The sequence below is a fragment of the Peromyscus californicus genome, unplaced genomic scaffold (assembly GCF_007827085.1).
Source record: "Peromyscus californicus insignis strain IS unplaced genomic scaffold, ASM782708v3 Scaffold_10__1_contigs__length_136768540, whole genome shotgun sequence".
Classification (NCBI taxonomy): Eukaryota; Metazoa; Chordata; class Mammalia; order Rodentia; family Cricetidae; genus Peromyscus; species Peromyscus californicus.
This window is the reverse complement of record NW_026294391.1, coordinates 56,820,541-56,835,214: the sequence shown is the minus strand read 5'-3', so window position 1 is coordinate 56,835,214 and position 14,674 is coordinate 56,820,541. Positions and strand designations below refer to the sequence as shown.

The following is a 14,674-nucleotide window of genomic DNA, read 5'->3' as shown; positions in this document are numbered from 1 at the left end:
AAAAAAAAAGGTGGAGTGATTATAGAGGAAGGCACCTGATGCTAACCTCTGACCTCCCACACATGCATACATGGGTGTTTGCACTTGTATATGCACACACACACACACAGAGGGGGGGAGGGGGAGGGAGGGGGAGGGGGAGGGAGGGGGGGAGGGGAGGGAGGGAGGGAGGGAGGGAGGGAGGGAGGGAGGGAGGGAGAGAGAGAGAGAGAGAGAGAGAGAGAGAGAGAGAGAGAGAAAGTAGCGCTCCAAGGAGCAGCTGTCCACAATCTCAGTAAAGAATATAAAGAATAAAAAGGATATAAACGATTTCAGGAATACAAAATATGCCCTATCACCCAGTTTTAGACCTCCATCAATTTTCAGATGTTAACTTTCTCAGCTTGCTGTTTATCAAAAAGTTAATAGCAAAGCCACACGATAAGGTTTCATACCACACTGTTAAGACATTGCCAAGACTCTTAAGAAAGAATGTTTAATTCAAAGAATGGTTTAGAGTGCTGTTTTTTATTCCCTTATCATTAAATTGAAAACTTCCATATCACTCACATAAGCCAAGAAGCTTCAAAGTAATGATACTTTTAACTCAATATTTTTTCCTAAAACATTTCTCTAAGTGGAGAAATCATACTTAAGTGAACTGTTTATTTTTCCAAGAAAAATTTAGTACTTATGAGAAGGCTCTTCATTGCAATTTGAGGTTAATGCTGGATTATTTAAACACTACTAAAATATGTGAATACTTCCATAGCACCGTGTGAAAGGCTCTATAGTAAATATTTATGTATATTAAACATTTCATTCTTACAACCGCCCCATTAAGTAGGTTCTTTTGTGATCCTCATTTCACGGTTGAAGAAACTGATATACAAAGAGGTTAAATAAGCCAAGGTCAAAGAACTAGGGGATGGTGGGAAAGCTGGGATTTGAAGTCAGCAGTCTAGTTTCAGTGGCCATACCCCAACTACTATGCCAACTGTACACTGTGAAGTACTGACTGGCCTATAGCTGGGCAGGAAGAGACTGGGCAGGAGAGCCAGACTAGCAGAATTCTGGGATGAAGAAGCGTAGAGTCAGGGAGAGTCAGTAGGAGACATAAGGGAGCAAGACATGCAGGAAGACAGGTAAAGCCACGGGCCATGTGGCAATATGTAGATACACAGACATGCGGAGAATACTGGACAGAAAAGACCAGTGTTTATTTCACATGCTATTTAGTTGTCAATGTTAGGAATTCAAATTTGCTAAGCAAGTACAAGCAGACTCAGAAATAAGAACAAAGTTTTTAGCAATACAGATCCTGAATCAAAAAGACAAGGGCAAAAGATAAAAATATTCGTATATGTAAAATGTACTTTTTGTAAATAGCCTTATGGCATGTCTAAAATTACAAATATATGTTTTTGAGAAAAGCATTTTTATGAACTATTGAATGATGAATTGTATGATTCATTATTTCTTGTAGTTTATTAAAGTTTTATTACATCTATCTACATACCTGCTTATCATCTATCTAACTATCTAGCTACCCAGCCACCTACCTATTTGTGATGGGGTTGGAGGATGACACACATACGTGCTATAGTACATATGTGGAGCTTAGAGGACAGCCTGCAGGGGCAGGTTGTGTCCTTCCTCCACTCCAGTTTCAGGGAGCAAACTGAGGTGGTCAAGGCCAGCAATAAGCATCTTTACCAGCTGAGCCATCTCAATAGCACAAGTCTATTACTTTTAAAGCTGAAGTTTTTCTTTCCTGTGTGTGTGTGTGTGTGTATGTGTGTGTGTGTGTGTGTGTGTGTGTGTGTGTGTGATGTTTGGGGGAAAAGAGGTATGAGACAAGTCCTTGCTATTTGTAGTCTAAGCAGTCCTTGAACTTATGATTCTCCTGCTGTTATCTGCAGGTGTATACAACCACATCCAGTCTCACATGATTTCTTTCTTTCTTTTCTTTTCTTCTTCTTCTTCTTTTTTTTTTTTTGGTTTTTCGAGACAGGGTTTCTCTGTGTAGCTGTGGCGCCTGTCCTGGAACTCACTCTGTAGCCCAGGCTGGCCTCGAACTCACAGAGATCCACCTGGCTCTGCCTCCCGAGTGCTGGGATTAAAGGTGTGCGCCACGGCCGCCCGGCCTCATCTGATTTCTTACAGCATATTCTAAAGAAGTCTGGAATGGTTGCTTTAGTCTCATTTTCATTAGAGTTGGAACAGGTTGGTGCTAAATGGAAATCAAAAGAAGCTAACTCACTTGCTTTAAAATGGGTATGATGAGGATAGGCCTTTAAAGAGTCCTTTCATAAATGCTAATATACTTTATCTAACAGTCTTAAAATATTACCACGAAACCCAGACTATAATAACCACAGAATTTGGAAGAGAAAATTGTAGTAGTTTCAGGGAGATGAAATATGGCAACTTTAAGTTTTATTCTTCCTTCTTTCTTAATGTGCCACAATAAGAAACACATCATTTTTAAAATAAAGAGTAAGAATTTTTAAAAGTAAGGATATTAAAAGAAAGTAAGCTCACATCATATAAAAGAACTACAAATACATAATTGAATTGCAAAACATGAGTACTACAAGAAAACATGTTTAAGATCTTTTACTTTTTGAATTTATGTGTATGTGTACATCTGCCTGTGTGTACAGGAAATCTGGGTGTGGGTGCCTACAGAGGCCAGCAGAAGGTGTTTTATTCTCTAGAGTAACATACAGGTAGTTATGAGCTGCCCAGTAGGGTACCAGGAATCAAACTGTGATCCTCTGCAGGAACACTATGTGAGCCATCTCTTTTGCCCCAACGTATATTTCATTTTTAATTTTTTAAAAAGATTTGTTATATGTATATATATAAAATGTTCTGTCTGCACATATTCCCGTGTGCCAGAAGAGGGCACCAGGTCTCATTATAGATGGTTGTGAGCCACCATGTGGTTGCTGGGAATTGAACTCAGGACCTCTGGAAGAAACAGCCAGTGTTCTTAACCTCTAAGCTATCTCTCCAGCTCTCATTTTTATTTTGTGATAAGGAAAGGTTTTATAACTATGAATCAAAATTCAGAAGTCTGAGGAGAATGTGATGGTATAACCACTTTAGAAAAGAGTTTTTCAGTTTCTTAAGTTAAACAGATAATCTCAGTTGCCAGGAGGCAGAGGCAGGAGGATCTGGTCTACAGAGTGAGTTGCAGCCAGCCAAAATAATAGTGAGAGCCTATCTCAAAAACAAAAAACAAACAAACAAAATATATGACCTAGCAATTCCACTCCTTGCTATCTCCCCAATAAAAATGTCAGTCCACAGAAAGACTTGCAAATAAATATACACAGTGGCATTATTCATAAACAATTTAAAAGTCTATTTATTTGTCAACAAAGTGCAATGTATCCAGATATGGCATACTATCTAGAAATGGAATAAAGCACTGATATATGCTTTAATTTGGATGAATCTTAAAAATAACATGAAAGAAGCCAACAAAATCAATATACTGTACGATTCCACATATATGAAATGTCTATAGCAGGCAAATATATACAACCAATAAGCAGATTAGTGGTTTCCTTGGGGTGGGAGTCTAAATGTGAGCAATACAAAATGGGCAGAAGATATCTTTCTGGATATGTTCTAAAACTGGATTGTGGTAACAGTTGTATAACTGTGTAAATTTAATAAAAGAAACATTGAGTAGTATGTGTAAAATGAGTGAAATTTATGGTATATAAAAGATCTTAATATAGCTGCTAAAAAATCCACAGAAAGTAAAAAAGACTGACCCATTTTAATACATAAAAGCAAAAAAAAAAAAAAAAAGACCCTGTGGCACAGGCCTGTACACTACAAGCCACTCCAGAGGCTCAGGAGGATTGCAAGTTCATGGCCTGCCTGGGCAACTTAATCAAGACTCCTTCTTAAAATCAAGAGTATGAAAAGGGTTGTATATAGTTCAGCAGTAGAGCAGTCAGCTAGTAATATGTGAGGACCTAGGTTTATTCCCTAATACTGCAAATACGCACACAGAAAACAAACAAAAATCCCCAAACAAAAAACAACCACCCACCACCACCACCACCAACAGCAAAAAACCCATAACCCATGAGAACAAAAGAAAAGACTAGTGATAAATTAGAAGAAAGTATTTGTAACACATACCACAAGGGGCTAACATAATAGTCAAAGAACTGATTAAAAATGCAGACCCAAATTAGGGTTTGCTTTCATTTAAGAAGCATCAAAATAAGTGTTAGTGAAAATATGAAGAAACAGAAAGCTTTGTCCACTACTGGTGAGAATGTAGAATGATATAGTACCTATGAACAGTACAGTAGCTCAGTTATAAAATTAAAAGCAGAATTAACACATGATTTAGCTATTCTAATTCTAGGTGTATACTCAAGGGAATTGAAAGCTGTTTAAGCTTATCAGTTGGTCAGAGCTGTAGGAAAGGGGCCAAGGTTAATGGATTAGAAATGGAAGAACCAACTGCTACAACAAGTAGAAATATAGTTGAGACTTGCTTTCCTCGCTAGGCTGGATCTGAGGCTTTGAGATTGGAAAGAGAGCGAATAAGCTCCCAGGAAAGGCAGTGCTAGCATCTGTTTCTTGTCTAACCATTTCTCTCCTGGGTGGCATCTGAGAGTGGACCTTTCAGGCTGACGGGGACAAGGAGTTCTACGTGAGTTCATTGTGACAGTCTGAGGCTGGCTGGGGTCTTCTCGCTCCCTGGGACAGGCAGGCTCTAGAGTAGGGTCTGAGGGTAGCCTGGAGGCTGGCCATCCAGAGGTTTGTCAGGTCGTGCTTTAGCACTTCCTGCTTCTGGGACTGGTGAGCTCATCTTTGCAGGTGAACTATGCTGTTGACTTATACCTCTGATGGGCCACTACTGTGGCAGGCACACAAATGTGTACATTTATCCTTATGTTTCCTTGCTTTTCTACCCAACCCCATGTCCCTGAGCTGTGCAGTTTCCCCTATATTCCCTATTCCCTGTGATGTCATGCTTGAGTGGCCTTCCTCAGAGCAAGCATCTTTGAATGCTAGGAAAGATAGATTTCTTTTTCCTCTCTTAGAACCTGGGAACTCTCCTCCATGTCACTGTGTACAAACTTGGGAGAGGTGGTAAAATGGTCAAAAGACTTTTTCCCTTATTCCTATATCCATGCAGATTTTTTTTTGACACAGAAGAGTCTCAATGCACAGTCCTGGCTGGTGTGGAACTCACAGAGCTACACAGCCTAGACTATCCTGGAACTCAACAGATCTCTATCTGCCTCCATCTCCCAAGTGCTGGGATTAAAGGCCTGTACTACCATGCCTGAACTCCATGCGTATTTTGATTTTTCACTTCCATGGATCATGCCAGGAAACTCAGGCTTATACCTTATGGAGTTTCCATTAACACGCTTTTGTTTGTGGATAGTTGTTAGTTGATTCTTCTGTAGGGAAAACTAAAGTCTAGAGACTTCTATGTGGAATATTGCTGACATCACTAAGCACATTTTGTCAGTTCATCTGCTGATGAACATTTGGTTTGATTCTACTTTTAGCTATTGTGAATAGTGTCACTATGAGCATAGTTGTAAAAATATCTCTTTGAGATTCCGCTTTCAATTCCTATGGATATACACCCAGTAGTGGGATTGTTAGATCATAGTATAGGTGAATTTTTATTTTTTATTTTTGAAATCTCCACACTCTTCTATAGTGGTAATACCATTTTACAATTCACCAATAGTACACAGGGCTCCATTCCATTCTTCTTATTTTTCCCAACACTCTGTGTGTGTGTGTGTGTGTGTGTGTGTGTGTGTGTGTGTGTGTGTTTTAGTTAACAGGTCTCATCCTAAAATGTATAATATCCCATTCCTATTTTCATATGCATTCTTGGCTCTATTTTTGTGTAAGTCTGACTCTTAGGTCCATCAGAATATTTTACATACCCAAACAAGTAAACAAACAAACAAACAATCACAATCAAGATGTTAGGGAACCCCAAGTGAAATTCAAACAAAGGTTACTCTAAGTCTAAAAAAAAAAGAAAAAAAATGCCATATACATGTTGAGATATAGCTCATGAAAATGTTTCTCATAGGCACAAGGATTGGTATTTCTGTTCTGGCTAGTTTCATGTCAACTTGACACAAGCTAAAGTCATCTGAGAGGAGGGAGCCTCAATTGAGGAGATGCCTCTATAAGATTGGGCTGTATGGGGTTGGAGAGATGGCTCAGAGGTTAAGAGCACTGACTGCTCTTCCAGAGGACCCGGGTTCAATTCCCAGCAACCACATGGTGGTTCACAACCATCTGTAATGAGATCTGGTGCCCTCTTCTGGCCTGCAGTCATACATGCTGTATACATAATAAATAAATAAATCTTTAAAAAAAGATTGGGCTGTATGCAAGCCTATAGGGCATTTTCATAATTAGTGTTAAATGGGAGGAGGGCCCAGCACCCTGTGGGTGGTGCCAGCCCTGGGCTGGTAGTCTTGGGTTTTATAAGAAAGCAGGCTGAACAAGCCGTGGGGAGCAAGCCAGTAGCAGCTCCCCTCCATGGCCTCTGCGTCAGCTCCTACCTCCAGGTTCCTGCCCTGTTTAACTTCCTGTCCTGACTTCCTTCAATTATGGACTGCAATGTGGAAGTGTAAGCCGAATAAACTTTTCCTTTCCAAAACTGCTTTGGTCATAGTGTTAGTTTTAGTTAGTAACCCTAAGACAGTTTTTGACACTGCTTTATATGTATACCAGAATGGAATGTATAGATAAGCAGATAGTAAACAGAGTTGTGTTTCTTACTGTTGGAGGAAGAAATGATAAATGTCTTCTTTTTGGTGGCACCTGTCCTAAACTCCCTTCTTCCTTGTTTATTTATAGCCTGAGCTCTTTGTGTGGAACACACTGAGGTGCATGAGGTGGGGATGGGAATCAGGGTAGCTAGCCCAGTATGGGGCAGTTCAGATTCAGAATTTAGCACTTGGAGTGGCTATTGGGCTCTTTTGGGAACTCAGCCTAGAGACAGTAAGTTCAGAGGCCTATACCATTTCGTTGGTGTGGGAAGAAAGGAGTCCAGATCACCACTCCCTGAGAATGTGGCTGTGAGAGTGATTCCACTGAGGGACTGAAGCCATTGTCCCCTGCTAGGTTCAATATGTACTGTAAATCTGTTACTAGGAACATCAGTAGCTGGATGGAGGTGGAAGGAATGGGTGGAGTGGAGAAGGAAAGGTCAATTGAAAGTTAGTCACATATTTAGCCTTTGTGGACTTAAAAAAATATTTGGGCACACTTAGGGTACAATTAAATTTATCCATTTAAGATGTAAAAAAAATACACTAAACCTATAGTGGTGTAATGAAATCAAGAATTATCAGTAGAAAGCTGTGTTTTTAATATACATGTAATACAGACAGATACAAATCTGTAGATGAGTGCACTGTAGGTTATTACACATACAGGTATTTCTGAGTTCTACCCACCAAGAAGGCCCAGGGGCAGTGACACCCTAGCAACAGTGAGCACAGTTAGAGAAACCACACAGATCTTGGTTTCTAAAACACCATTTTCTAATACAAGAAACCAAAGCTCCTTGGAGATATGGGTAATTCCAGGCCTGGAGCAAAGAGAATCATTTGTAATATCTTATTTAAATGCTCGAACACTTGAGGACCTGTTAAAGAACATAAGAGTCAATCTGAAGGAACTTGGAATGAACAAACAAACCAAATGATGTTAACCCAAGAATAAAATAAATATTCATGCACCTGTGTACATAACTAAATAGTCAAATAAATAAGGAACATTCTAATTAATACATTACTGGGTCTAGAATCTTATGCTCTTTCCATTATACCAGGTTATTTCAAAGATAACTACTTAAGTCCTAAGTAATCAGCAAGGTTGGCAGGATCACTTCCTAGACATCCAGTGTCCTGAGAAACTATAGGCTATCAGAAGAAAACAGCCACCAAGCAAATATCCTCTAGCAGAATACGCTTGCAAAATTAATCTATGACTTACTTTATATTTCCAGGCAAGGTACCTCCATGGGCTTGTAGTAGCAAGACCTGCAGTTGTTGGACCTGGGAGAGGCAATGAAAATTATTAGCTAGTTACCAATCAAAAGCTACTAATCACCTGGTATGGTAGCATGCATCTGTAATTCCAGCACTTGAGAAGCTAAGGAAGGAAGATCAAAAATCTGAGGCCAGCCCTGACTACACGGAGAGTTTCTGAGTTCCAGGACAGATCAGGACACATAGTCAAGACTATCAACCTCAACCCACAAAATGCTATTTATCTCTTTCTAATGAAGTCACTACAGCTAGCAACAGGATAATTTTACTCAGTGCCGATGAAACCTTAAGTATACCTTAAGCACTTAAGTACATCTTATGTGGCACCTGTCACATAAGCATTAGATAAACATTTACTGTTGGAATGAATAAACAAATAAGTGAATAGAAAGATGGACATTTTTGCCAATAGAGATAGATATAAAGAAAACAAGAGGACAGAATTGAATGTGATGTTTTATAATTCAGAAGACCTAGCAGACAGATTAATTACTTGTATTCACTACAGAGACCCTGAAGAAGAAAAAGGAAGAAAAGAGATTAACTATATAGTCATTATCACTGTGGAGGAAGGCTGGAGGAGTGAGCACTGGACAGTTGGGAAATACAGTTCCAAGTGGAAATCAAGTCCTTTATTCTCTAGCATGCAGGAAAACTTGATTCTTTTAAACCTGCATCAATAGGGCCAAGAATGGTGACGTGCACCTTTAATCGTAACACTCGAGAGGCAGAGGCAGGCTGTCTCTGTGAATTTGAAGTTAGTTTGGTCTATATAGTGAATCTATGCTAGTCAGGGCTACATAGTGAGACCCTGTCTTAAAACAAAGCAAAGCAAAACAAAACACAAAAACCCTACATCAATACCTGAGCATAGTGGTGTTTACCTTTAATCCCAGCAATAAGGAGACAGAATAAAGAGGATCTTCAGCTACACAAATGGTCTAAGGCCAGCCTGTGCTACATTGTGCTACATGAGTCTATCTGAACAAAACCAAACCAACTAACCAATGAAGCAACCAACCAACCAACCAGAACCCTCAAAACCTCCTGCATCAGTACAATTCTCGCCTTCCCAGTTCCTGTGCTAGGACTGTGAACTGCTCTACAGTCTTATTTATATCACCACAAATTTCCACGGAGTCAGATGCCTTTCCATTTCTGTTGAGGGTGATTTTAAGCCACGTGTGGTCTCTTCAAGCCCTTTCCCTGTCCTATTACTCAACTGCTCGCCATTAGAAGATTATCTGACCTTAGTCCATGTTCTCCTTTTCAGTCTCTCCTCATTAGTTCTTTCATTTACTCAAGGCTCTCCCATATTTAAAAAAATAAACTTATATTTCTTTGCCCTTGATTATCTGGCCATTGCCTTTTCTCATTTTGGCTCCTTGAATGAAAAGTTATTCACTTATCTACTATTCTATCTATTTATCATTCCCTGACTGGCTCTTATCACTCCCCTGACTTCACAGTAGCTGCCAACAGCTTCCCTGTAGATTAAAAAAAAAATCAATGGATACTTTTCATCTTTATACTTCTCTGTAAATTTGTTCTTATGGTGACACTCCTTGAAATGCTCTTTCCTTGGTTTGGGTGGCGTCATTTTCTTCCTGTCTATTCTTATCTGCTTCTCCTTTCTCCATTCTTTAAGTGCTGGTATTCTCAACTTGTAGGTCTGGAGCTCTTCGTTTGGTCCTTTAGCAAACATTCAGTGAATACTCTTACTGTGGCAAGCATTCAGATATCATCTAAATGCTAATGCTCTTAAAACTGCCTCTTTACTCTTCATCTGAGACCCTCTACATCAAGCCCATGTAGCCAGCTATATTGGAGTATTTCTTTCTTTGGGGGGTGGGGGGTTTGAGACAGGGTTTCTCTGTGTTGTTTTGGTGTCTGTCCTGAATCTTGCTCTGTAGACCAGGCTGGCCTCGAATTCACAGAGATCCATCTGGTTCTTCCTCCTGTGTGCTGGGATTAAAGGCGTGCACCACCACCGCCCGGCTGGAGTATTTCTATACACATTTCCCAAACACCTTTCAAATTCAAAATGACCCAAACTAAATATATCATTTCTGTTCTCATGTGTAACTCTAGTTTTCCATCTGCTTTCTCTGATCAATATGACTTTATTCATAATCCAAGTAAGAGACTTGAAAACCAAACTTGGCTCCTCCTACCCACTTTTCCTACATTAACTCTGCAATTAAGAAGCCCCACATCCTTTACTTCTTGTTCTTTGCCCTCTAATCTGTTACCTTTATCTCTATTGCTATCATCTTTAGTTCAGACCATAGTTCTCACCCGGGTTATTACGAAGCCTGGCTTATTTTCTTCTTTCTAGCCATAGCCACCTTTCCTCGGTTTTCAGAGTACAGAAAATAGAGTTCCTTCAAGCACATTTCATCATGTTATTCTCGTACTTAAAATCTGTAGCTCTTAATACTTTCCAGTTCTAAGCTCTTTAACAGAACACATTAAGGAACTTCAGGATTTGGCCCCTGCAAAGCTTTCTTGCTTCATCTTCTACTCTTCATTTTCTTTTTATATTTTTCATTTTGGTTTTTACAAGACAGCGTTTCTCTGTGTAATAGTCCTGGCTGTTCTGGAACTCACTTTGTACACCAGGTTGGCCTGGAACTCACCAAGATCCACCTGCCTCTGCCTCCCAAGTGCTAGGATTAAAGGCATGTGCCACCACTGCCTGTCTTACTCTTCACTTTTATCAGTAAAATCTCCAACGGCACCCCTAACATTAAATGAGTAGCAAACACTGTATTAGGATTTATTTGACAAGTATAAATAGAACAAAGAAATAGACGCTCAATCATTCCATTCATATACTTGTAACTTTCCTATAAAATCTTATACCTGTTGCTTAAGATGATTAAGTTCAGCTGCCTGGGGATCAATATTAATAATAGGTTTGTTCTTGATTTTTCTTGCTCTGTCAGCATAGCGAAGGGTATTTAATGTTTCCTCTAAATTGGAATCAGCAGGACTCACACAGGCTATCATAAGAGTATGGCTATTGCCTCCTAGAGAATCTGAAAAAGAACAATAACAGATAATGAAAGGAAATGAAATCAAATAAGTTGGATGCCAAGCAAAAGCGGCCTATTTGGACTGATGACTTCAAATTCATAGATGAAAGAAAAAATTCTTAGTGACATTTGATTTGGTTTTGATTTTATTTTTCAGAACTATTTGGCTTTAATTTTAAAATAATTCTAACTATTGTTTGAGAATTTCACACATGCATTCAATATATTTTGATTCTATTCACCCCCTCCTCCCAGATCTACCCTTTAACCCCTCCTAATTTCATCTCTTTTCTTTATATAGTTCACTGATTACAATTTATGCTGCACATATACTCATGGGTGTGGGGTCATCTACTGTGATAGTTACACAGTTTTGACTTGCTTCAATATAAGAATAATAAAATATCAGATGTGTAAAATGATAAAGATTTAGAATCCTATTTTATATGCCACTATACTCAAGAGAAACCATGAGTTCAGAAATTAATCAGGTTTAAAACAACCAGGCCTGACCCAAGTCTGTTAGGAACTTCTACTGGGATTAAATATTCCTAGGATGTAGATTTTAACTCTCCAAAGAATTCTTCTTAACATACTATCAATTAAAGAAACAGTAACCAAGTTCATTTTCAGGTGCAAAGTCCCAAGTACAGTTGGCATTCTACAGAATTCTTGGCTCTCAAGGCCATCTGTAAAGACATTTCCCCATTATCTTAGAAATCTGATTGCCAACAGCTACTTCACCTCTTTATCAATTAGCTGTGCATGTGACAGTCCATTAGCTCTTGCCTGGTTCATCTCTGCTTTTTCCATACTATCATTCCAAGCCACTCTCTCGCATTTTAGAGGCACTTTTGGACTTACCTTGAAGCAGACGAGTCAGCTTGGAATCTCTGTAGGGCACGAAGTTACCCTTTTTGTCATCTCCAAGAGCACTGATTACATTTCCCAAGCACAGAAGGCCTCGGTTAATGTTAATACCTAATAGCAGGAAACAAAATTTAAACAGCTTGGGGAAAACATCTAACAAATATTTCCATTTTTTTTTCTGAGAAAGGAAAAGACCTCATAGAAATATCGCCATCAATACTAAGGAAATGCCTTAATTCTATTCATTTTTCTGAGAGTGGTACTTCTTAGTAAAGTTCAGGGGATAAAGGGCCAAACGTTAGGTTTGTACAATTGATCCATTGCCCTTATCCTTTCTCCTGGAAACAAAGCAGAGACAAATACCAATTGCTATGACAACCACCACATACATAGATAGTAACTTTTTGTAGCCATTATGACAATCCTTAAACTAACACAGTGAAACCAGGTTTACATCTTTTTAAATAATCTCCTTATCATTATTTTACAGGAAAGGAAAGTAGTTCAGATGTTAGATGGCTTCCCTACATACAAATAGTAAGTGGTAGGCATGAGATCCCACTTCAGAATTTCAGCCAAATCTTATGCTTTTTATAGCACATTGGAATATCATACTTCTTGTTGCTTTAAAAAGGTAAATATTACTTTTCTACTTTATTATCTAACTTTTCTTTTAAAATAGGGCCTCACTCTGTAGAGCTGGTCTCCGTTCATTGCAATCTCTCCCCCTCAACATCCCTGAGCTGGGCTTTTCTACTTCATTCAAACACTGTCAAAATCTTTGAGTTCTCTCTAAAGCATTTGACTTCTCCCACTGTTCCATCTACAGTACAAAGGCTTTATAGGATACTGGTTGAGCCCAGGGGCTTTCTAATCCTGGTTCTGTTACTGTCATGGGATCATGGGCGTTTTCCGGGTTGTGGTAGGGAATTATATGAGATGCTATAACCTAGAAAGAAAATGATACTTTGGTTTAAGTGTTTTTGTCTTCTTCAAACTTCATGTGGAAATGTGATCTCCAAAGTAACATTATTAAGAAGTTTGGCCCGGCAGTGACGCACACCTTTAATCCTAGCACTCCAACAGCAGAAGCAGGAGGATCTCTGTGAGTTCTAGGGCAGCCTGGTCTACATAGTGAGCTCCAGGACAGCCAGAGCTACACAGAGAGACTCAGTTCCAATTATTATTATTATTATTATTATTATTATTAAACAAAAAAGGTTAAGGGTGTGATAATGCTGTCTCTACCCTCACGGACAGGACAGAGCTAGCTAGACCCTTTAGTCTTTCTGCTATGTGAGGGAACAGAGAAGACAATCTCATCAGACACCAATTCTGATGGTGACATCATCTTGACATTCGGAGATTTCAGGTGTAAAAAAACTAATTTCTAATGTTTATAGATTACTCATCCTAAGGTATTTAGTGAAAGTAGTACAGATGGACTATGAGAACTTGTATCATTACTGTTAGCTCTACTTAACTTTATACATATTAAGCCATACTTTGGATTCCCTTATAACCTGAAACAAATATATTTACATGATCCTATTATAGTTTGGATATAAAATGTCCTCAAAGGCTGTATGTTGAATGCTTCCTCCATAGTTGGTAGTGCCACTGAGAAGTGACTGGATCAGGAGAGCCCTATCTGTATCAATGGACTAACCAATTGATGAGTTCACAGTTGAATATACTATTAGGATATAGGTTCTAGCTGGAGGAGGTAGGTCCTGATGGATGAAAGCATGGTTCTGAAGGGTATATCTTGTCCCTTCCCTAGTCTGCTGATTCTGCTTTCCAGAGATAAAATGAACAGGTTTCTTCCATCAGTCCTTCCCACAATGGAGTTCAACCTCACCATAGACTCAATGAAGGGCTAAGAGATATCAGACAGAAACCTTTGAAACTTTGAGCCAAAAGATAGCTTTTGTCCTCTAAGCCAACTTTCTCAGATATCCTATTCATGATGAAAAGCTCCAAACTCCTCAATGACTCCATCTTTCATGAACCTTATTTTCTCCCTTCTTGTGACTACCAATTTGACACTAATATCTCAACATTAGCTTCTTAGGGGCATTAACTGCCTATTCTGAACCCTACGACCAATCATTTCAGTTTTGTGTTCCCAAGCACTCAATGTACCTGACCTGCCGTTCCCACAATAGGCTCATTTTTCTCCCCATACTGAAATAGAACCTCGACTTCCACACATGCTAGAAAAGTGTCTTATCCACCCAGGCCCTCCTACCATAAGTAGGGGTGTGTGTGTGTGTGTGTGTGTGTGTGTGTGTGTGTGTGTGTGTGTGTGTGTGTTTGTTTGTGTGTCCATCTGTCTGTCTGTCTCTCTGCAGGGTGCAGTGCTGAAGGAATAATATAACCAAATGGGTTGAATCCACTACAACCATGCTATTGATCTTAACTGAACCTATAGTCAATCTTGCTTGGCTAACTTAACTCATGTGGCAGCTATTCTAAACATCCGTCATTTTCAGTATTACAAAGCTACCTTCACTCTCTATTAGTAGCTTTCATCAAAAACTCCAAGGAGATAATGTTATACACAAAGGCTCCCTAACCTTTGTCCTCTCTACTTCAGGCTCTTTCCTTTGCTGTTACTTATTCCTTTGTCTTTTCACCTGTTTCAGTGAAAATAACTACCGTTATTATGAAGACTCTGCCCTTTACCTCTGTCTATATTTC

At 39.2% G+C, this 14,674-nt stretch overlaps 1 protein-coding gene across 2 annotated transcripts in view; it reads right to left on the bottom strand.

The window, feature by feature from the left end:
• Kif4a (kinesin family member 4A) overlaps positions 1–14,674 on the bottom strand; it is a 122,397-nt gene that overhangs the window by 50,109 nt on the left and 57,614 nt on the right. For both annotated transcript variants that reach the window (XM_052733481.1, XM_052733491.1), the window contains 3 exons: positions 11,966–12,082; positions 10,929–11,104; positions 8,008–8,069 (listed from right to left, as the gene is read on the bottom strand). In XM_052733481.1, the coding sequence (XP_052589441.1) occupies positions 8,008–8,069; positions 10,929–11,104; positions 11,966–12,082 (355 nt within the window). The remainder of the gene's footprint in view (positions 1–8,007; positions 8,070–10,928; positions 11,105–11,965; positions 12,083–14,674) is intronic.